General features: G+C 46.7%; 3 protein-coding genes across 6 annotated transcripts; 1 reads left to right on the top strand and 2 right to left on the bottom strand.

Annotated features, from left to right (window-relative positions):
• Positions 1 to 425: 425 nt before the first annotated feature.
• On the bottom strand, positions 426 to 15344 carry CEP104 (centrosomal protein 104). 4 transcript variants are annotated; one of them, XM_053997419.1, is made up of 22 exons: positions 15297 to 15341; positions 14092 to 14255; positions 13394 to 13567; positions 12934 to 13072; positions 12278 to 12343; positions 11836 to 11912; positions 11524 to 11692; positions 11084 to 11242; positions 10263 to 10478; positions 9849 to 10052; positions 9160 to 9327; positions 8415 to 8588; positions 7898 to 8074; positions 7281 to 7487; positions 6587 to 6703; positions 6093 to 6129; positions 5942 to 6014; positions 5216 to 5324; positions 4812 to 4950; positions 4063 to 4130; positions 3745 to 3835; positions 426 to 2574 (listed from the first exon to the last, which is right to left on the bottom strand). In XM_053997419.1, the coding sequence occupies exons 2-22, from the start codon at positions 14202 to 14204 to the stop codon at positions 2441 to 2443; spliced, it is 2811 nt and encodes a 936-aa protein (XP_053853394.1). In that variant the 5' UTR covers positions 14205 to 14255; positions 15297 to 15341; the 3' UTR covers positions 426 to 2440. The 4 variants fall into 4 exon arrangements, 3 of the variants coding, with proteins under 3 accessions (XP_053853394.1, XP_053853392.1, XP_053853393.1); XM_053997417.1 differs by having other exon boundaries at positions 6566 to 6703; positions 15297 to 15340; XM_053997418.1 differs by lacking the exon at positions 15297 to 15341 and adding an exon at positions 14896 to 14967 and having other exon boundaries at positions 6566 to 6703.
• DFFB (DNA fragmentation factor subunit beta) lies at positions 15053 to 19016 on the top strand. The gene is made up of 7 exons (XM_053997420.1): positions 15053 to 15206; positions 15431 to 15557; positions 15637 to 15825; positions 16513 to 16592; positions 16751 to 16924; positions 17334 to 17434; positions 17913 to 19016. The coding sequence occupies exons 1-7, from the start codon at positions 15093 to 15095 to the stop codon at positions 18127 to 18129; spliced, it is 1002 nt and encodes a 333-aa protein (XP_053853395.1). The 5' UTR covers positions 15053 to 15092; the 3' UTR covers positions 18130 to 19016.
• Positions 19017 to 19636: 620 nt separating this feature from the next.
• On the bottom strand, positions 19637 to 22857 carry C23H1orf174 (chromosome 23 C1orf174 homolog). Its single transcript, XM_053997421.1, has 3 exons — positions 22693 to 22857; positions 21658 to 22143; positions 19637 to 20902 (listed from the first exon to the last, which is right to left on the bottom strand). The coding sequence occupies exons 1-3, from the start codon at positions 22855 to 22857 to the stop codon at positions 20786 to 20788; spliced, it is 768 nt and encodes a 255-aa protein (XP_053853396.1). The 3' UTR covers positions 19637 to 20785.
• Positions 22858 to 23364: the final 507 nt, after the last annotated feature.

Below are 23364 nucleotides of genomic sequence, written 5' to 3'. Positions count from 1 at the left end.
ACACACCTGCGCAGCTCACACACATACAGCACACACTTGTACAAGTCACACAGGCACAGCTCAGGCAGGTCCAGGTACAGCTCACACACATACAGCACACACTTGTACAGGTCACACAAGCAGGGCTCACACAGGTACAGCACTCACATGAGGGCCACAGGTCCCTGGAGGCAAAGATCAGCCTTTTTCCTTGGGAAAGAAAAGTGGCCAGCCCAGGTTCCTGATGTCAGTTTGTAGGGTTCCCTTGGGACTGTCAGGGCAGCACAGGTTTGAGGTGGGGGCAGCTTGGGTGTGCGACACATCCTCGATCGTTTGGATTTTTGGAGGCAGCCGGCCACAGTACCCACAGGTGCTGCAGGAACCACAGCCTCACCCCACTGTGTACCCATTTCCATTGTAGCAGGTGGAAATGCAGACGTCCCCTCCAGACTGGCTAAAGTAATTTATTAAATATGTGCAATAAAAATAATTTACATTCAACACAAGTGACTCGTTTTCTTGATAAAATCTCCCGTATTTCAATATGTGATTTGCTCATCCAGCACTTCGGAACATGCAATCACTATAAATTGCTCTCTTGGGGTAGTGGAACACCAAGAGGTCTTTTGGGATGAGATCAACTCCTGCATGCATGGACAGGGGCTGCTCTGGAATAATCTCTGCAGTGACACATGAAAACACCTCAGCTGACACTCAAGGCACAGCTCAAATGCACAGAGATCACACAGAAACCAGCCCTGAGCTCAGGACCACACTCTTTCCTTGCTTTCCTACTGAGGCCCCATTGTTGCCAAATCCAGGTTCCAGTCCAGCACTTTGCAGACTTCTTTCACTGCCCAGACCTGCACCTGTGCAATGGATTTCCACTGGAATATTTTGCTCAAGACTTGGTGGCACAGCACCAGACCTCATGGTGTTTTTCAGTCCAGTGTTTATTTTGCCACTGCAGCAAACCCAGGTTGTTAATTAAGGAGCAACCGTGGTAAATCCACCTTTAAACATGACACTGGTAGCACTACTGTACTCCAAAAGGGTCCTTTCACATTCTAAAAAATTTCTCTTTTATCACCACTATGTTATTTCCTTATTGTACCACAGAGTAGTTTTCACCCTTACACCTCTGAGCAAGGTCAATGGTTATTTTGAGATATTTATTATTTATTCAGTATACAGAATCAGGCTCTCAAATAGGAACCCATGTCACTAAAGACAAAATAAAAATACCTATATATATTTATGTTCCTAATATGTGTGTAAATATTGAAATATGTATTTGGAAGAGTTAGAGAAACAATTTATACAAAAAATTTTGAAATCCAAGCACACTGATCTACCTGGAAAATCCATAAGCTGGTAGGCAGGCTGCAGGCAAACTAGAAAAACTATATTACAAAATCAGCTCTATATACAAAACAACACCACAAAGTCACTCCATGGGAGCAAAAACCCCCAAATTTCCCCTCATATTATCATGACCACTCGTTTCCCTGCCCATGGTACCAATTCCACATTGGAAAGCAACAGCTGGAATGTTACAGGTAGAGATGTGAGAATGGCTGCTTTGGTACAAAGCTTCATGCCTTGGGTCTATTATAATAGACTTTGTCTCCCTGAAGCTGTTCAAGACTCATGCTCCAGTCTGTGGCTGGTTATTTTAATCAACATCTAACTACAAGAGCTCAGTATTTGAGCTGAAAGTGCACTAAAGCAGGCAAAAAGGTCTAAATTTACTAATTCAAGCTCTTCAGGGTCCAAGCAAGATTATTTTTTCATTTCAAACTAAACCCTCCAAGTCTGTATCCCCAAGAAATGGCCCAGAAAGTGGCCATTTCTTGGGGATACAGACTTGGAGGGTTTAGTTTAACCCTCCTGCCAAGTGGGCTCCTAAGGCACTTGGTGCACAGTGAGAGAGGCCACAATGTCCTGTCACCTCCTGCACAGTGGCACAACACAGGAAAGCATCCAGCCAGCCCTCTGGCTTTTCCATTGGTGCAAATTCCTGGGGTTGAGCAGTGCTTTGAGTACAGCTCTGCTGCCTTTAGAACCCTAAATCTGACACACACACAAGGCCAGGCTTCCCCCACGTGTGGCTCCTGCTCCTCGAGCACCTCAGGGGACCCAGGGAAGAGACTTCTCTCCCCTGACATAATTGATGTCTTTGAACCCATTAAATTACAGACATGGGATTGGAAAGGAGAGCACAGTTATCTGTCAAAATAATGGTTTTGTCCCAGAACATTTGGTATTTCCAACATGAGCATTCCTAGCAAAGCAAAGCCCAGTGCTGCAGTGACAGCAATGCCATGGGGATCACACCAGGCACTGCTCAAGGCTAAAAACAACCCACATGAAAGATGATACAAGATTGCCCACAATTTTAAAATAGCTCTGAACAGCCATGTGCCCAGTTATTCAGACAAAGGAAGAAATTCTTGTCCTCTCATCGCTTTGAGTATGTTTTGCCAGTACTTTTATTTGGGCCCCCTCGAGTTCTGATCTTACTTTCTATTGAAGGAGGTTGAAACCTTGCTCCTGAAGGACCTGGTCTCCTTAAATAGTGGCCAACTACTTTGGCTGCAAAGAGAAAAATAGAGATCATTATTGCAAGCACATCTAGTCCCAGGAGTGAATTTAATCCACAGTTTTGATTCCCAAGATCTGTTAAGTCTGAATGACTGAAGCAACCAGCAGCTGGCAGGCACTGAGCCTCAGCATGCCCCACACCAGCAGTGCTCAGACTGAATGGTCAGGGCTCCTTTCCTACCTCTAGGAAATAGCTCTGGAATCAGAGCTTATCCAGGCAGGATTTGCTTCTGTTTCCAAATTCTAAGCAGCAACAAACTAACTAACTATGGTATGTCATTAGCCAGTACAAACAGCAAAGCTGAGGACGGACAGACAGGACTGTGGATCCAGTTTAACACCAGAAAGTGCTGAGTTTAACCCCTATGGTTCACTTAGGTCAGCTGGAATGGGCAATTCCACAGCTCCTTCCAGGAACCTGGAATAGTGACATGCAGATATGAGCAGAGCACAGCTGAGAGCAGGTGAACTCTGAACATGCAGCTGACTAAAATCTCCTAAGAGCCTGAAGGAGGAAAGGCTTAAATGTTACTGGCCAAAAGTTCTGGTGCTGCAGGCAGCTTGTTTAACTTCTGTGTTCTGGAAATAAAAGGATTTTCCATGTTCTTCATAAAGGCAACTGTTGAAAAAAACACCACCTGACATCATCAATGTCTCTTTGATGGTGAAAAAGCTGAACAATGATAAATCTGTCAGGTTCCTGAGTCTGGACTGGAAAGGAAAAGCAGTGCACAGCACTCACTGTTCAGTTCACCCTGTAATTAGGATCAGATTAGCAACCTTTGACCGGACACTAAAAGCTAAATCAGGTTCTGGTTCCCTGTGTCAGCATTCAGGAGCTTCCCAGAACACTGTTCAGCTGATTGTTCTATTAATGGTCATCCTGCTCTGCAGAAAAAATCCCTGAACTGATCAACTTATCAAATCCGCCAGTTTTCCCCACCAGCTGAGCTCATGTCCTCCTTTGAACAGAACTGTTATTGCATGATTTTGGGAATTTGCTCCCCAAGCACACTGCTCCAGCACAAGAACTGTCACTTAGCTCAACCAAATGCAAACCACGAGTTGCAGAGACCCAGCTCTTGGGGATGTAACACTTTCCTTAAGCAAAGGCAACACAGTAAAAAGTACAAACATTATTATCATTAACTGATGTCTTACCAGGCTGCACCAGAATGGTTTTGTTCAGGGGGGATATCCTCCGCTGGTTCATTTTGCAGCCATCTCTGTTCATCAGGTGAGATCTCCAGGCCTGAAGTCAATTACAAAGCAATGACAAAAATTAGCCAATGTCACATGGGCAAAACTATAATTGTGTACAGACTTTATATAAACAGCACTTTTATCTGCTTTTTCAAAGTATGAGCACCTTGCTATGAAATAGAAATTAATATCTCCATTATTTTAATATATCTTGAAAGGTCCATCACATTAAAACAACCCATAACAACATCTGCCCAATGTGAAGGGTGGCCTCACCTCTTCTCCAGGAGGAAAGTTCTCATGGCACAAAGGGCAGTGGTTTGCCACATTTTCTGGTTTGGCAGCTGAAGTTGTTTGAAAAAGAATGTAAGAATTGCAAAGAGAGGCTAATTTCAGACACAAGAAGAGAATTTACATAGCAAGCAGCATAAAACTACCCCATGTCTAACCCAGTTTCTGCCCCGTTACCATTAACTGCTCCCAAAGAAGTCCTGTGTTTAATCATCTTCATCAAAACTTGATCAAAAGGAATCTCAGAGCCCAGAATCACATGGATTGGAAGGAACCTTAAAGAACATCCATTCCCCCTTGTCCTGTCACTCCAGGCCCTTCTAAAGCCCTTCAGCTCCTCCTGGAAGGCCACAATGAGGTTACTCCAAAGCCTCTTCTTCTCCAGGCAATCCCAACTCTTGGCCTTTCCCCACAGCAGAGGTGACCCATCCCTCTGATCAACTTGGTGCCTCCTCTGAACTCACTCCAACAGGGCCATGTCCCTTCTGTGCTGGGATAATGCTTAATCTACAGGGATATGGAAGAGACTTTCCAGTCTTCTCACTCACCCTCCCAACACACATTCACAGAGGCCAAGCACCAGAAAAGTCAGGCATTTATCTCAAATCTTTTCCCTCCTGAGGATTTACTTACATCCCTAAATCCGAAACACAAGCAGCCTGACTTGCCAAAGATCCCTGGTGTTTGAAAGTGTGAGCATCTGATGTTCCACCTTCCTGTCTGGAGCTACTCACGATTGCAAATCCTGCTCTTTGTGTGTCTGGGCAGCTCGTCCCTGGGCACGGCCTCTCTGCAGCGCGGGCACCTCCCAAAGCTGTCCCTTTTGTCACAGTCAGTCAGCAGGTGCTCCGTCAGGCTGGCAATCTCCAGCATCTGCAACACAGCCAGCAAGCTTTGTGCTGAGCAAACACAGATGGCATTCAGCAGTTCAGCCTCAGCTACCAAAATGAGAAAAGGAAAATTCAATTTCAGACCACTTATTAACTCATTTTCTCTTGCTGCTCTTTTCCAAAAGCACTACCCAAATCACACGGGTGTGTTCAGAATTCACCTGCCCAAGTGTTAAATATCTCACAGTGCCTCTAAACCAGACTAACAACAGTCCATGTCTTAGCAGCTCTGGGAAGTTCAGTCTGACCTGTCTGCAGTGCTCACATCGGGTTAACATGGGGCAGTGCTTCCAGTAATGCAGATCCAACCCTTCCTCAGTGAAGGACTCGTTCCTTTCACCACAAAAAATACACAAGCTGAGAAAAAAATACAAACATCAGTGACATCAGAGAGAAACAGATGAGCCCTGTTCCTTCTGTTCCAAGCTGTTCTCAAACACACTCAATATCTTGGAGAGTTTCTTTTCCCTCTGTAAAGCTGAGCTTAGGATGGGGCACGTACTGGCTTGTAATTTAGGGTAAATACAACTTTAGAGCATTGTTTTCTTAGAGAATGATTAATTCTACAGAAGTTCTGAGAGCACCTCATCAAAACTGGCTTTCCTGGCTCCAGAATTTCCAAGGGCTTCTTCTATGCCCTTCCCTACAACACCCAGCAAAGCCCCACCATATTTTTCCCTTATTTCACACTGCAATCTGAACATTAAACTGTGGCTATTTCTTATCTCACAAGCAAATACTCAGAAAAAAAAAAAGTACAGAGTCACACTATCCAAGAACTTCAAAAAAAATAAAAAAAAAAAAAGCACCTATGATTGTCTGGTGATAATTCCAAATCTGTTAGAAGAGATTTTAGCCTTTATTGTTTCACTGCTGAAGGTATTAGCTTTGATCTACTGGAAAAATGTTATTACTGTTAGGAACTCACAGGTGACACCAAGGGCTTAAGTTCATTAGAGACTCATCTCACTTACTTATCCAGGTAATTTGCAACAGAGGAAAGTTCCTCCTGAATCTTTGCTGCTGCAGCTTCATATACCTGGTAACCTGTAAGGAGAGAACTATTAAACCAAGATCACATTTTAATTCATGTATATTTCTTAACTCTTATTTGAAACTACCTACCTTGATTCTCTGTCTTCTGAAAATCAGATTCTTTCTCCTATCAAAGAAATTTAACTCAGAAATTTGCCTTCCAGAGAGAAAGGGAACACACTATATTCTGATTTCTGTTTGGAAATTAAAATTTAGAAGCAGAGCCAATGCACTACAACATTTGTGCTTCTGGTTCTAGGGCAAATCTCTTGTATTAAGGTATTATATTATAAAGGTATTATTGTTATATTATAAAGATATTATCTAATATATATTAAAAAGATATTCTATATTTTTGTATTATAAAGGTATTATTGTTATATTATAATAAATAATCCAAATTTTTCACAATGTTAGGAGAAACAACACCCCAGATTTTAAGCTGGACTGCTGAGGAGAAAAGTCACCCAGGGTATGTCTAGAGTTTCTCACTCTTTAATAAGACAACACCAATGCTCATTATCTAAGTCCACAATATCCAAGGAGCAAAGGATTAAAACAACCTTAAACTGAAACATGGTCACCTCTTCAGCTTCCACCTCTGCTTGTAACTCTAACTTCAGAGCTGCTGGGTGGCCTTTTAGAACTTTCATTTCTTCCTTTGTCTGTTTCTCCGCTTCTGTTGCTGATTTTCTCTGTGCCTGGCAGGAAATATTCTGTCAGTTCCAAAAGCTTTGGAACCATCCCTCATACACAAAAGACTGCAAAACACCTCAGCACAGAACTCATGGTCAATGCAGGACAGGAAATGTCCTGCTTGGTTAAGTGATGGGTGTGATACAGTGACACCTCTCTCTTCCCAAATTCCTCTGCACTACCTGAAAGGAACACTTGGCACAGCCTTTGAGCTTACTGTTCCCAAGGATTGACAGCAGAAAATAGCTTTTGTGCATTTTCCAAACTGCTTGTCCATCTCAGTATTCCTTGCTGGCTTTACTCCCAGGAGTGAGTACAGGGAATACACTCAGCTATCCACGCTAGGGAACATTAACCACACACCTGAAGTGAGACAGAGGCCCATGGGGGAGTCTTGTCTTTCCCCACAGGAGGAATAAACTCTATGGTGCAATGCCCTTGGGAATTGGGCTGGGGGGAGGGAGTCCATGGGATACTACACTCTGCTACCCATGCACTGTCCAATCCAGCCATGAAATCAGGACACCACTCAGCCAAACGCCCTGTCTGAAGTGGCCCTGTACGTTCTGCCTCATGACATACCCTCACTTCAGCTTCAGAAGATTTCCCATCGATTTTGGCAAACCCCTCAAAGAGAGTTTTGTAGCGCATGGTCCTGCGGGCGCCGGCGTCGTCCAGCGGGAGATATTCCAGCACAGCTGCCCTGTGCTCCCTGTACATGGCAAAGATGATCCGCAGCACCACCTCACGCACCTCGTGAGCCCTGTGCTCCAGAGCTCCCATGGCAAACTGGAAATAATGATAAAAAAAGTATTTCTCTCTTTTCCCACATTATTGATTTATTAGTCCAAGACTCCCCCGCAGCAGGAGAAATCTTCCTACAAGACAGATTTTTGCAAGCACTTTTTAACTCATTGGTTCTTTTTTCCAGATATTAAGATCTTGCTTCATAGAATCCCAGAATGGTTTGGTTTGAAAGGGATCTTAAAGCTCATCTCATTCCACCCCATACCATGGGCAGGGACATTTCCTACCTGTACCAGGTTGCTCCAAGCCCTGTCCAACCTGGACTAAAATTACCAGCACTGTTGATCAGGGGAATATACCTCTCCTGGAATTCTCAAGCACTCAAAAAAGCCAGGCAAGGCCCAAGATAACCATCAGAAAATCCTCCACGTGCTGTAACCTCGACCTCTTACCTTCATGACATTGTTGATGGTAAACCCAGAGTTTTCAGTCCCCATGGCCCCCAAGAGAGATTCCACCAGTTCCACGTGACTCATTGCCAGGTGTGTTGGGGAGTTTGGTTTTAATGTTTTAACCAGCTGCACTGGAATAATCTGGAGAGGTTTTACTTCAGGGCACAGTGCCATTTCCTAGAAACACACAGAGTCACTGAGCACAAAAAAAGGACAATTACCTGTGTCTGCAAAGCAGAGTTTTCTCATCTCTGTAGGTCACTTGCAGCAAAGAACACAAGAGTCACACCTGCAGCAGCAGCAGGTACCCCCAGACTGCTCCAGGTGACCCTGATTTGGGAGGGGGTTGGACTGGATGATCTTAAGAGCCCTTCCAACCCCAGCTATTCTGTGATAAGTTGTGATAAGATTCTGTGATAAGCTGTAACACTTCACAGCAGCCAACCCTGGTCTCACAGTCCATTCTCATCAGGTGTTTCTCACCTATGAGCTCCCTAATTTGAAGGGAAACACCCACCTGGATGAAGGTTGAAGCCAGAAGGCGAAGACGGGATGAAGAGTCTCCTGTTCTAGAAAGCAAATGTGGCAGGGTTGTTTCCACACAATGAGAAGTTTCTAGCTTTCCTAGTTTGTGTTTAGGTATATATTGGATAATGATCATTTTTAGAAGTTTCAGGGAAGCCTGAAAAACCTAAGTTAAAAAGGAAAAAGGAAACACTGAGCAAAATTACCACAGAGCCCCCTGTTTTCAGACAATACAGTAAGATCTGTTCTTAATCTGGAATTACAGGAACACCCTTAATGGAAGCTACTTCAGACAACTGTTTTGCAGAAAACCTGTTGCTAGGACATAGGTGAAAGGTTTAGAAATTGTTTCATAAAGAGTACCAAATTAATTTTCTTCTTTTCTTCTTCTTGTTTAAGGTTTATTTGATACCCAAGTGTCCTTCAGCTAAGTGTAGTACTTTGAGCTGGAAATTAGAAGTTACTTCGTTGCTGTATTTCAGATTTAACAAAGAAAAAGGATCAACCTCACTGCACATTTACTGCATCAGCTCATGGCTCAGCCCAGGGCAGTTTTCTCCATCTGTTCAATGCCAGACATTGCCCAGTTGTTTTGGGAGTTTTGAGAGGCTTTGTTTTGGTTTTGGATTTATTCAACAGTAGCTTTATAAACTATTTGTTCAAAGTATCCTAACCCCATGGTTCTGCAATTTTGGCTGCCAGTTCTCCACTGGAACATCAAACTTATCCCAACTTACTGAAGATACAGTGTCTTTTATAGCCCTCCTCACAAGGAAAACAGCAGCCCTCAGCATGTTCCTTAAATCCTCCTTTGGAGTGTCCACTGACACTTCCATCAGCTTCTTGTACACAGTCAGTAAAGCGTCTTCTCGACACGACCACGTTCTGGAATACGCTCCTGAAACCTGAGAACAGAACAATCTATCTCTTAAAAGGTCCCTACAGATATTTCAATACATATTTAACATTTTTATAGAGAACCAGCCTCAAAAGAATGTATGAACTGAAGCGTGAAGTCCCCAGGTGCTCCCCATAGGAACCTGGCTTTATTAAAAGCACACATTTTGGAATTAAATGAGTGAAATGGGATTAACAGGTCTGGCTCATGCAGCCCTTTCAGGCACAGTGAGGGTTTCTCTCCCTGCAAAACAGACAATGCTAAGTTATGGGTGATCTGGGTCCATACCCTAAAGCAGTCTGCTGGATCCTGTCTGTTTATCAGCACATCACGTGTTGACAAACGATCGACCATCAAAGCTACAGATTGGCAGAAACGCTGTAAACAGGCATCCATAGAGCCAAGGTCACATTTTAAGCTCAGATTTCAAAATAGCAGCTCTGAACACATAAAAATCCTCTTAACACAGAGCACAATAACCCACGGGTTTGTTTTACTGGGTTTTGGGTTTATTTTACTGGTTTTTACCAATGTCTCTCCAAAAACTTCCACAACAGGGCTGGCTTCCTTCAGTGCCTTCTCCGTGAGTTGTTCAGGCTCCCCAGTATTGCCAGTCCTTGGAGTATCACCCACATCCTCTTCAGTCACCTCTGGCTCAACGTAGGCAACAGCTTCATCCACCTGCTTGCAGATGGCTGGGAGAGGTCTTTCATCATAAGGTAAAATTTCAACCTAGCAGAAAAGATAGTATTTGCTGTTCTGGAAATGACTCAGATGTGAAGTGGCTTTATCACTAATTGGATTCACCTCAGTGCAATTTTCTCACATCAAAGCAGCATCACACCCCAGTTAACCATGACAATAACCTCATTATTTGGAAGGTTGGACATCAGATTGTTTGCTTTGACAGGTTTGTGTAGTAACAGAGGGAACACTACTCACATTTTCCTTGGAGCTTGTGGGCTGAGTCCGAGGAGAAAGAGGGGACTGGTAGGGAACAACAGGCTCAGAAGAAGTGGGATCCATCAACTGCTCTTCCAGCACAGGCTCTGCCCTCAGGGGCTCTCCTTGGGGTGGGTCTGCAGGCTCAGGAGGGGAGCTCTGGGGGCTCTCAGTGCCACTCACAGATCCCAAAGCCAACTCAGGTGGCTTTCGGATCTGAGAAAGGGAAGAAGATTTTTACAGCAAGGCTAAAAATGTGCTAAAATCAGTCAGTACAGGTACAACTCTGTCAACGGGCTTCTGGTGATTTCAAGTAAACACTGAACCTGGCTCACAGGTGTGTCATCATTCCCACTGGATGCAGCTTTATGAAACAGTCAGAAAATAATTCTGTGTGGGTGCATGTGTGGAGAGATTATAAAACTTCCTCTTCTGAGCACATTACATAACTGTATGGATATAAAAAAATCACACAGATTCTGTATGGTTAGCCTTGATACCACCCTAAGCCTCCTCTACCCCTCCAAAATATGAGAAAGTACCTTATTCATCTGCATCAGCTAGTCTTGAAATTATGCAAAACATTCAGGATTCTAATGCCATTTTCTTGGAACCTCAACAGTTTGATGGGATTTATGGAGAACTAAGCATGTTCATAAAGCACCACACTGAGAGTCTTAGGTTGGAGAAATCCCCAATCCAAAGAGAAAACTGAAAAGCTTTAGTAAATCTCAGAATTTCTATTAACCTGTGAATGAAGTTTGGTTGCTCTGCCATTTCTATTTAGAACACCCTCCTGAGTTTGGACTAACAGCACCCACCAGCAGCTGTGCATCCAGGAGATCGTGCAGCTCCAGCTGCTGGTACACCTTCAGCCTGTACTCATCCATCTGCTCCTTCTTTTTCTTGGCAAGGTCATAATCCTCCTTCTCTACCGCGTAACGCTTCTCCACCTCGTACCGGCCGAGTCGCTCGCCCACCTAGGATTGGGACAAATCACCTTGGAATCATCTCACTGAACACTTCTTGGAATCACTTTACTGAGCACTTCTTGGAATCACTTTACTGAACACTTCTTGGAATCACCCTACTCTACTTGTTTCATTGCTTCTAGCCAAATTATTCAATCAAGCTATCTGATTTTAAAATTATTCTTTTGGGAAATATATCAAAAATCATTATTATTCCACACAAACAACAAGGCCCTGATGGGCCACTGGAGCTGTGCTCCACTTAGGTGTCAAAGATCTTCCAACAACACCTTCTGCAGGTCTGCAATGGCCTGTTTGAGCTTCTTGGCCTGGTCGTAGCACTCGAGACGCACAGCTTCCCTCTTCTTCTCATCCAGCCTCCGGATGATCTGAGCCACTTCTGGGTCCTGGTACATGTCAAAGGCCAAATCATCCAGAGGTGAAATGGAGTCACGTTTCCTGAAGGCACAAAATGAGTAAAGTAAACCACAATAAGGCAGGCTTCTCTTTTCATTAGCAAGGAATTAACAAAGCACAGAGATCAACAACTGCTTTACACCAAGCAGAGGTTTTGCCAGGGTATACACAAAGAACAAACTCACCCAAGGTAAGTTCCATCTAAGGCAGGGTCATCCAATTTAATTCCCAAGTAGTGATCTATCAGCTTCTCTCTGGAGGGCTTTGGAAGGGTGGAAAAAATAAATCTTAATGCACGTTCACCAATATCAGGTGTGTGTTCAAGACAGAATTCTGACTTGCTACAACCAACATCAGCTCTGCAACATAGAGCACTTATGTTTGGGGCATATTGAAGCAAGAGAACCTCAAGATGCTGAAAGTGAAAATGTCCCAACTAATTATATTTTAATTTTTGTATTCCCGTATTAGGCTCAACTTTCTTGCTTCAAGAGAACATTACAAATAAGCTAATGCAACACAGCTCTGCTGAAGAACTGGCACAAGAAAGGCTCATCCCATTACTCCAAAAACCTGTACTTGAAGAAATGGAGCATCAGTAAAAGGACAGGGATGCTTTGAACTTACACTGCTCATGCTGTCAATGCCATAGTCTGCTGGATCCCCAATGATGTTCACAGCTACCAGGGCAACCTGCAGAAATTCACAGAAAATGGAAATTTATAAGCTCATTCCTCTTTTCTTGGAACAAAAACCCGGGCCTGTGGTCAGGAGGGTGATATGGAAGCAGAGAGAAGCACTGAGTGCTAAATGTGCCTCCTGCTCCATTGAAAATGTATCACCAAATCCACAACCCCGTTGTCTGAAACGAGTCCCAGCAGAACTGAGGCAGGTGTTTGTGTGCCTGCACCAAGGTGGCTGTGCAACATCTTCACTTAATGCCACAACAGGTCCAAAACACTCAGAGTGGCTTTGTGACCCCAAAGCTGTTCTCAGAGGGAGTTCCTTGTCCTCAACACAGACCCTGCTGTGGGGGCTAAACCTCAGCACAAACAAGAGTGACAGAATGAGCCCTTGACTCGTTTGTTCTGGATGAGGTGCATCCACCTGATCCCAACTCACTTCTAATCTGTTATTTGCGTTTTTTGCTTTAAAACAAACTAAAACACAGGAGCTTTCAACCAACATTTTTTTCTTCTACAAATCCTGGGAGCAAATTTCTGTGTACTGCTCTTTACTATGGAAGTGTCACCTACGTTACCAGGTAAGGACTGCCAACTCACCTGCCCGTACAAGTTGTATTTGTTGACATAATTTTTATGGAAAATCAGCTTCAGGTACTGGCCAACTGCATCCAAGTATACAGATTTCAACTCCCGAGCTCTGAAATCAGTCTTCTCATTGTCTGAGAGAAGGACATAACTGGGAAGGAAAATGTAACACATGAGCAGAGGATACATCCAAACACACAGGTGGATTTCTGACCCACAGGTTTAAAACTCCCTCATAACTGAAACAACTGTGAAAGCTCCCTCATAACCTCACAACTGAAATAACTGTGTGCTGTCACTTGGCAAGGCAATTCACTGGCATCTCCAGCTTTGTCACAGATCTACACAAGTCCAGGATCTCTCAGCTGCTCACACAGCATGACCACATCACACACAGCCCACAGTGAGTATTATTTTCCCCTGAAGCTTTTCTGATTAAGACAATAAACTGATCCAGAACTTTCTGTCTCACCCAAGTCTCTGAAACCTCTCTGACTGATACGGAGCAAAATATTCAGGCAGGCTTTCACTGATGTAGAACTCAATTTTGCTTGCAATCATGTACTGGTGAGCGAGCAGCTGCAGCTTCCGGATCCGACACCTCTCCACCAGCTGCAGGGTGATTTCCTGGGGGTACTGACAGAGCCTGAAAGAGACACAGTTTCTGAATTCAATCATCATTTTAAAGCGGACTTCACTTCAAACCTGAGAGACGTTTAATTATGGAGCTTTCAAGTTGTTAATTGTAGGCCAATATTATAAATGTTGTAAGAATCTCAAGAGTAGAGTGGAAACACTTTTCCCTTCCCTTTACTGCGTGCCTATCGTCAGGTGCCCCACACGTTTAGAATATGTGCTGAGTCAAATGGATTTTACATACTAAATTTTTCATACTAGCTTGCAAACTCCTAGACTGCCAAGAACAAAAACAGTTACCATTTTCATTTTCCAGGACTTTATTTAAATACAATGCAGTCCCTTTAAGTGTTAGCCAAGATGCTTTTTTTCCCCCAGGATGAGGGTTCCATGGGATTAAAGTAACTTTTTTTTGCTTCATCAGTTTGGTTTGGGATACCGTAAACTGCTCTGACCATGCAGGACACATCTGCCACTCGTTTTAAACTTTGTGCTTCAGAAATTCAGTGCTCCAAGACCATCCCCTCACAGTACCTGGGCGAGCGCCACCCGTTCACTGTCGGTGCATGAACCATCAGCTCCCGGGCACTGAACCCATCCTCATGTCCCGACGAACTGACCACCGTGAAACCAATCTTGTGTGGCATCCTGGGGAGATGAGCTGGTCACAGCCACCGCCTTCAAGCTTAAACTCATCCCTGGAAGGGTGACAAAAACCCACTGAGGCACTACAGTCAAAGAATTGCATCCTGAGGTCAGTCGAGTCAGTAGATGATGAGTGCAAATATACATTCCCTTTAATTAACATCGGCACCATAAATGTTCTTTAGGCGCAGGTTTGACTAGTGCTGAGCAGAACGAGGATTTAGATCACTTGCAGAGCAATCTACCAATAAATTAAACATGCTAATCAAAGACGGACCTTGAAACTAAGAGTTCCAAATGCATACTGGAGCAACCTGTACCAAACCAGCAGCTGCTCCATGCTCTGGGCGTTGGAGTCAGGCGAACAAAAAGCAAAGCACAAGGCCAGTTTAGCATCTTTGGGAAAGCCATGCAACCCACCGCGGCTACTGCCGGGGACACAAGCACCGGGAGCACCGCTGCCCACCCCGGGCCGTGTTACGGCACCAGCACCGGCCCCGTCCCTCCCTCCCCTCGCCGGCCCCATCCCCGCAGGAGGCGCAGGCCCGGAAGGGTCACGGCCGCACCGTTCCGGGAGGACAGCCATGACGGGCGGCGGACAAAGCACGCGGGGGCCTGGCGGGACCTGCGGGGATCCCCGGGGCGGAGGGAGAGCGGAGGGAGAGCGGAGGGAAGCGCCGGGCCGGGCCCCACCTGGCTCAGCGCGGCGCCATCGCCGCTCTCATGGCAACGCGGCCCCGCCGCGCAGGCGCGACCGCCCCGCCGGCCCCGGGGCGCCTGCGCGGGGCGGCCCCGGCCCCGGCCCCGGCCTCAGCCCCGACACCGACCCCGGCCCCGGCACCGACCTCGGCACCGACCCCGGCGGGGAGAGGCACCGGCCCGGCCCGGCTATGGCGGAGCTGCTGCGGCCCTTCCGCCTGCGCGGGTGCGGCGGCCCGCAGAAGTTCGGGGTGGCGGCCGGGAGCCTGCGCGGGTTGCTGAGGAAGGGCTGCCGGCTGCTGCAGGTGCGGGGCGGTGCGGGACGGGCGGGGGGGCTGCCGGGTGCCGGAGGGACGGGACGATACGATACGATACCAGGCTGGGATGCTGCTGACAGATGCGGGGCGGATCTGGCGGTGCTGGACGGGACCGGGACTACCGGGTGCCGCAGCTCCGGGCCGGGGCTGGAGCTGCCCGCTGCCGCAGCTCCGGGCCGGGGCCGCCCGGAGCTCACCCGCCCGTGGGGCAGCTTCCCTTGGCAGGCAGCCGCCTCTGCCTCTACGAGGACGGCACGGAGCTGACCGAGAGCTACTTCCGAGCGCTGCCGCCGCAGACGGAGCTGGTGCTGCTGGGCCCCGGGGAGAGCTGGCGGGGCTGTGAGTGCGGGGCCGGGCGGGGGGCGCGGCGGCAGCGGCGGCCCCGGGGGCTCAGCCGGTGCCCCCTCACCTGCCCCAGGTGCCAGCGACATCGAGCGGCTCCTGGCCGCGTTCTGCAGCCAGCAGGGCGCTGTGGTGGAGGCTGCGCGGAAGCTGCTGACGGACGAGCGGGCTCCCCACAGGCAGAAGCTGCTGGCGGATCTCATCCACAATCTGAGCGAAAACATCCTGGCCGAGGACAAGGAAGACGACAAGAAATGGTTTGAAGGTGCGTTTGTTGCCGTAGGAAGCTGCTAGGGGACTCCCAGGTCTTGCTCTGCTCTGAAAAGTCACTTCTGTCAGTTTTGTTGCTCTTAAAGCAAAGTTTGGGAGCTCTTCTGGTTGGTGGGACTGGGGACTTGGTCAGGGCTTTAGTTATCCCTTCCATGAGCACGTGTCTTTAGGTTTCTTTAAAGTACATACACATTTACTATCAGATAACAGTTTTTAAAAATGGTGTTCCCTATTGCTTTAATACAGATAACTCTGAAATGTATTTCCCCCATTAATATAAATCTGCATTATGATGTTTTAATGATTTGCTAATAGTGTATGGATAACTTGCACATTTCTGCCAGCTAACCGTGCTTTATATTCTCTTTACACTCTGCAAGTTCCTTTCCCATTCCTAAGCCATTACTGCAGCTCTTCCCCAACAGTTCTGTTTTCCTTTCACAATCTCTTGGTGTTCCACAAATACAGAGTAACAAGAAATATATAACAATGCCAGCTACTTCTCTCTCAGCAGATGCTCTACAGCATCCTTTTAAGTGCTTGAGAGCAGGGTAGTTCTGAACCAGTAAAATAAAAATGGGAAAGCGAAAAACCTGTGCAACCCGAGTTAGTGGAAAGCCAGCATGAACTCCCAGCTGGGCAGGAGCTGTGCTGAGGTACAAAATAATCTCATTCCCTCCAGGGCTGGAGTCTCGGTTCAAGAACAAATCCAGCTACCTGCGGCATAGCTGTGAGAGCAGAATGCGGGGCTACATGAGAGAGGTAAAAGTTTCTGTTGAAGTAACTTTTGTCAAGCTATAACAGTAATTCTGTGGCTGCAGGAATATAAAGTACTTCTACGGTGTAACGTTGTGATTGTAGAAAAGAGCCTCAGGCTGCCACAGGAACCGAGGAGTGATTGCTGGGTTTCCCCCCTCTAGGTTAGTGGTTTTATTTCAAACGTTCATCCTGCAGCACGAGATGCCTACAGAGGAATAATCGACCTGATGGCAGATAAACTGAAATCTGTGAAGTACAACGGGTGCTACTTTGACAGAAGGGAGGAGGAGGAGGCAGCACGCCTGTGCACCGCAGAGGGCTGGTTCTCCTGTCAGGTACCTGCAGCCTTCCTGAAGAATCATGGATGGGTTTGAGTGGGAAGGGACCTTAAAGATCATCTCATTCCACCCCCACCATGGGTAGGGACACCTTCCACTAGCCCAGTTTGCTCCCAGCCCCTTCCAAGCTGGCCTTGGACACTTCCAGGGATCCAGGGGCAGCCACAGCTACTCTGGGCAACCTGTGCCAGGGCCCCACCACCCTCACAGGGAAGGATTTCTTCTGTATACCTGACTTAAACTTCCCCTTTTTTCAGTTTGATCCCATTCCCCCCTCAACATCAGAGGAAGGAAACAGCTTCCTGGGTGCAGTGTCAGGCTGGGGGGATGTGGGGTGCAGGATCTCTCTGGTTCGCTCACATGTGGCAGGACCACGCTGGGGTGACAAGTGTGACACCTTTCACAGGGACCTTTTGACAGAGATGACTGCCCGTGTAAGCATTCCATCAACCCCTACAGCAACAGGGAAAGCAGGATCCTCTTCAGCACCTGGAATCTCGATCACGTGTATGTACAACGTGTTAATCCAGACCTACCTGCTTTGTGGCCTTCAGCTTCACCAGAAAGGTTCAGGCTTAGTCCCTTCCCCCTGCTGTGCAATCAGCTCTGCTGTGAATATGTGGTGAGAAAAGGTGCTGGGATGCTGCAGCTGCTGTGAGAACAAAACCCTGAAGACAGATGAAACGCTGCCTCTCATTAGCTGCTTTGCTTCTGTGCAGATTTTCTGTGTATGGAAGCAAACCCCTCCTCACTGCACTATCCGTGTGAATTCTCCTCTCCAGCAAAACCCCCTCTGAACCATTTCAAATGCTGGTGTGAAGCAAACAAGATTTGCTAAACTAATTTCCTTGGGGGAAAAAAAATCGTATGCCTAGTTATGGAGAAAGAATTCCAGTTCTGCCTGGCTCTGAAAGGAAGATGGAGGCTTGATTATTCTGAAAAAAACTCCTGATGGCAATATTGTCTTCTCTTTTGTGTCCCCAAGAATTGAGAAGAAACGTGCTGTTGTCCCAGAACTGGCAGAAGCTGTCAAAACACGAGACGGGAGAGAAGTGAACTGGGAATACTTCTATCAGCTGCTGTTTACCCTGGATAATTTAAAACTCGTACATATTGCTTGCCATAAGAAAACCAATCATAACCTCAGCTGTGACAAAACCAGAATTTACAGAAAGAGGAAGCAAACCCATGAGATTTCCTAGTGCTGTGTCTGGAAGGGACCTGCTGCTTTTTTCAATCATGTCAGTCTGTTGTTTTTAAATAGCTCCAATTTCTTGAATAGGAACAATTTGAGAATCCCTGGCACAAGACTGGCTGGGTAACCCAACCAGAGCCTCACAAAGCACACTCCAATATCCCATTTAATTATCCTCTCCTGCCTTCCCATTCCTTACAAGCTTCTCTCAGCTCAAATCAAGTGTGATAAAGGTACAAAATGAGCCAGAGGCTGACTGTGATTCTGCCCTGTCATCTCTGGCCAGCGTTGGCCCAAAACTCACAGTACACAGAAACAAAACTTGGACAAAACATTTTTTCTACAAATCAACCTGCAGGGGTTCATAGACTCCTATTCCTCTGGAGATTAAGCCAGACAAAAGATTTAGGATCATGTTTTGTCTGTGCCTTTTGCAGGTAGCTTCAGGAATGCCAAAGGTTCAGCAGCAGAGCTGCCACCTCACCTGTGCCAAACTCCTGCCCTCATCCCCACCTGCCCCTTTGCCATTGCTTCAGACATGCATCTCCTACAAAGAAGAGCAAGGCCATGGCTTTTTTTTTTTCTTTTTTCCCACATTTGTTTGCCATCTTCCCTGCTGATTTCCCTCTCCTTTCTAACACTTTCTGCCTCCAGCTTGAGCTTGTGTGACACACTACCAGAAAGGACAACTATAATGATCATGTTTACAGTAATGTTTACTCACTGCCTTGGAGAATATTGCTTTGGCAAAACATTTCCTACCTCAGGAAACAAATCAGGAATAGTTCAATTTTTTACTTGAATTTTTTTTTTTTAATACCAGCTGATAGCAAATGAACTTTTGGGATTGGCAATGTAAATCATGTGAACATTTTAAATAAAAAAATGCTCCCATGTCTGTGTGTGTGTGACTACATGAAGCTGCATGAGACATTAATCAGTGTGTGACAGAGGATGAAGGGTTTATGAACTGAGCACCAGCTACTTACTGCTTTGTAAATAACTAGGAAAAGCTCTATTTTCCCTCATATTGTTGGTCCTGGACCAGTTAGTCCACATGAAATTGTGTGGAAATTATATTTCTGCCTGAGCCTCAAATTACTGGGTCTTGGAAGCTTTGCTACATAGAGCATCGATTTACTTTAAACAACAAACTCAGTCCCCTCCCAAACACTGCAATCTGAAAAGCAAGGAGGTGCATTTTTAACACAGGATTTCTAATTCCACTGCATGCAATCCTTCCAGCTTCCCTTCCTGCACTGTTTGACACTGGGGAGGGCAGAACTGGCAGGATTCTGGTGACAAACCCAGTGTCACCTGTGTGGCACGTGTCCCCCAAACTGAAAATGCATTTTGCAAGTGAAATGAATGCCTGTGTGTGAAACTGTGTTTGCTGGAAAGAGCCAGCAGCAAACAGCACTGAAGGGATGCTGGGAGGAGCTGCTGCTACACAGAGCTGGGCTGGAACTATGAATATGCAATTAAAGAAATCTGGATTTTTCCGTGTTACAGAATTAGAGTGAAAAGGAGCCAAGAAATATATTTGACAGAAACAATGCATCAGCTGGAGTGGAAATAGGAATGCATTACCATGCTATGCATATGCAATTTTGTTTGCCTTACAACTTTTGAATGTTTAACAAGCTCTAGCTGTAGAAATTAATATTTATTTAAACCATCTGCTGATAACATTTTCTCTCTATTTTTAGAAACATAGAAGGAGCTATAACAATAAATATCTAGAAGCTTATTGCATAATCACACTTTCAAAGAAATATTCCCACAAACACTGGGTGAATTAACAGTTCCTGGAATTGGCCGAGGTTGCTCCTTTTGTTTTTTTAAACATGTAGAGGTGGCTGCCCCGCAGCCTTAGCAATCTTCCTCTGTCCATCAAATCCAAGGGATGGTATTCGTTGTGTATCACCACCAAAGCATTTGTTTCCAAAATCCCTGCTGGAAACCAGTTGGAAATCGACAAAGGGCAACACTTAGAGCAGCAAGTGGAAGGAGGAGGCAGCACCACGGGGTGAGTCTTTGGGGAGCTGATGTGCAATGAAAACGTGCTGAACTCGCAGAGATGAGCACACTGAATCCATTCTGACATCCTGCATTTCATTTTGCCAGCAGAACTACATTTTAGAGGTTTAATTGGTCTTGGGTTAGGTGTAAACAACCCACAGAAGGAAGACCCTTGACCTTCTTTGTACCAGGGAGTCAGTTTGCTCTCCTTTATTACCTGGATGCCACAGACATTGCAGAATTAAAAGAAAAAGAACCTTGCTCCAGCATCCTTTTCTTGACTATTTTGGAAAAAAAAAAAAACAAAAAAAAACCCAAAAAAAACGGAGTGAAACCAAATACCTTCTCAAGACAGAGGCTCAAATTTACAAAAAAAGCCATAAGAACTTCTATATTCCCTGGGGTTTTTTCTTAAATATCAGTGCTAAAGTGCTAAATTATACTTTATTTCCAAATCACTGAAAATTCAGTATTTGCTCCAGATAATCACTGGAATACTGTATCTGCCAATTCCAGCAAAACAAACTCTCCCAGTTCTCTCCCTGAGAAAAGGCAAACAGATACCTCATGGTACTGACAGAGCCATTGCCATGTGGTCACAAAGAGAAAGAAGAAGGGTTTAATTTGTTTACAGTTTGTTGTTAGACATCATCCTCTTCCTCCTCCTCCTCTTCATCATCTTCCTTTGCAATGAAATGGAGCTTCCTGGCTTCTCGCCTGTTCCTCGTCACGCTCGGGAGCACAACTGCTGGGAGATGCTGGAGGGAAAAGATCAAATCAACAAGGAAAGTCTGTGGAGGCAGAACTCCTACCTCCACCAGCTCCCATCCTCCCTCAGCTGACACAGGAACCAACCCTGAGCTTGGCAGCAGCAGCACAGAGCTAAAGCTGTGGGGCTCTGGGGGGAGTCTGCCCAAACCAGATCCATGGGCAGAATCAGGGCTGGCATTCCTTCCACTGGTGTGAGGAGGATTGGCACAGGGTGAAGGACTCCCTAAACAAATCCTCACTGCTCCCTAAATACCACAAGAAACACCTAAAAGATGGCAACATCACTTGCCCCAAAGTTATGCTTGTTAAAGGGATTCAAATGTAAAGCTCTGCCTCCGGGGTCAGTTCAAAACCTGAGGTAGACAGAAACCAGTTTCCATTCCAAACAATCCCAATGCACCAGGGCTGGAACTGGGTGATTTGTAAGATCCTTCCAACCCAAGCTGTTCTATGATTCTGTTAAGAACCAAAGACAAGCAAAAATCTATTTTGCCAAGAATACTGTCTCCATAACATCATTATCAGTAAAACTACCTATCTCATGGAATTGGAATAAAAAGTCTAAATAAGAAGCATTTTACACCTGAAATTAATTTAGCTGGGCGAGTAATTTCATCTCTGACGGAGAGTTTTACCTGGGCTACAGGGCCCAGCAATACTAATCAAATTCACCACGAGTTTTGAGGCAAATTTTAAGCAGACCAGGGCTGAGTCTAAAGCAGGAAGAGACTCATCATCTCACCAGTTCCACATCTCCGAAGAACCGGTGCACTGGCATGGGCTGGTTGCTGTCCTCATCCGAGAGGCTGCTGCCGTGCTCCAGGAACATCGGCCTCCGCGGCAAATCCGCGTCCTCCGAGGTGGCCCCGTCAAAGCTCCCACAGCTGCTCTCCTCTTCACTGAACACGTGATAGTGGCGCAGATATCCACCCGTTTTTAACGGAGCACCGCCGGAATTCACTGCGTGTGGCTCCAGAGAAACACCGTGCTCCTTCTCCTGCTTCCCTTCTTCAGTCTCTGGAATGCTTTCATCATTTCCCTGTTGGGTTATACTGCTGTCTCTTGGATCTTCTGAACCTCCATCCCCATCAGATGTTTTAGGTGTTTCCCCCAGTGCAGCAAGGTTTCCACTTTCACATGTGAGTCCCTCTAGTTCTGATTTTAGATTGCTTTCTTCATATTTCATCTTCTTTGCAGGTTGTCCTTCAGCAGCTTCATGTGATGAAGACTGTTAGAAAAAAACGACAAGATTGTAAAGCTCACTTGAAATAAAGAATAAAATCACCTCATCTCTTTAGTTGCAAAGCTAGCTTTGGAACAGAAGGGCTTCATCACACAAGTGGCATTTTGATCCAAACCTTCTAAGAAAAGTAATTAGTAGAAAGTGCAAGTGAAGAGAGGAAAAGAGGAGCAGACAGCTTACATAAACCACAATGTACAGTCCAGCAAGAGAAAAACACTTTGCTCAGAGAATAAACTAGCACCGTAAGAGGTCAATCACCATGTTCTTATTTTCTTAAGGATGATGCTAATGGGAATTACTATGCCAGGCCTGTCATCACCCGGCACGGCAAGCGGCTAAATCTGCTCTGTGTTTCTGCACTGGCAAAAACAACGTCGCGGGAGGAGCGTGAACGGCGATAAATTTCTTTCAATTCTCCTGATAATTCCCACATGATGATGCTCAGATCGTAGCTGTTAATAATCACCTGCGATCGCCCCGGGGCCGCGCGGCCTTTCCCTCCCCCACCATCCCACCCGGCCCCGTCCCTCCTACCGGGCTCGCCGTGTCGGCTGTTTCCCCCGCGGGCTGCGCGGGGTCGGCTGCCGGGGCCGTCTCCGCGGAGCGCCGGGCCCGGTGCCGTGGCCGTGGCCGGGCCGGGCGAGCGGGGCCGCGGGTGTCCGAGCGCCGCCGGCCCCGCGCCGCGCCGCCCGCCGCCATCTTGGGCCGCGCGCGGGCCCGCGCTCGCCATCTTGTGGAGCTCCGTGAGGGAACCGTGGGGCGAGCGCGGGCTCCGGGCACCGGCAAAGGGCTCCGGGCTCCGGGCACCGGCAAAGGGTTCTGGGCCAAGGGCTCCGGGCACCGGCAAAGGGCTCCGGGCACCGGGCAAAGGGCTCCGAGCACCGGCAAAGGGCTCCGGGCACCGGGCACCGGCAAAGGGCACCGGGCAAAGGGCTCCAGGCACCGGCAAAGGGCTCCGGGCACCGGCAAAGGGCTCTGGGCCAAGGGCTCCGGGCACCGGGCAAAGGGCTCCGGGCAAAGGGCTCCGAGCACTGGCAAAGGGCTCCGGGCACCGGGCATCGGCAAAGGCCTCCAGGCTCCAGGCACTGACAAAGGGCTCTGGGCCAGGGGATCCGGGCATTGGGCAAAGGGCTCCAGGCAAAGGGCAGCCTCATCCCAGCCAGTGATGGTGGGGAGCCCACAGCCCTCACACACTGCAGCCCCTCA

This window comes from Vidua macroura, chromosome 23 (genome assembly GCF_024509145.1).
Source record: "Vidua macroura isolate BioBank_ID:100142 chromosome 23, ASM2450914v1, whole genome shotgun sequence".
Taxonomy (NCBI): Eukaryota; Metazoa; Chordata; class Aves; order Passeriformes; family Viduidae; genus Vidua; species Vidua macroura.
This window is presented reverse-complemented; position numbering and strand designations above follow the sequence as displayed.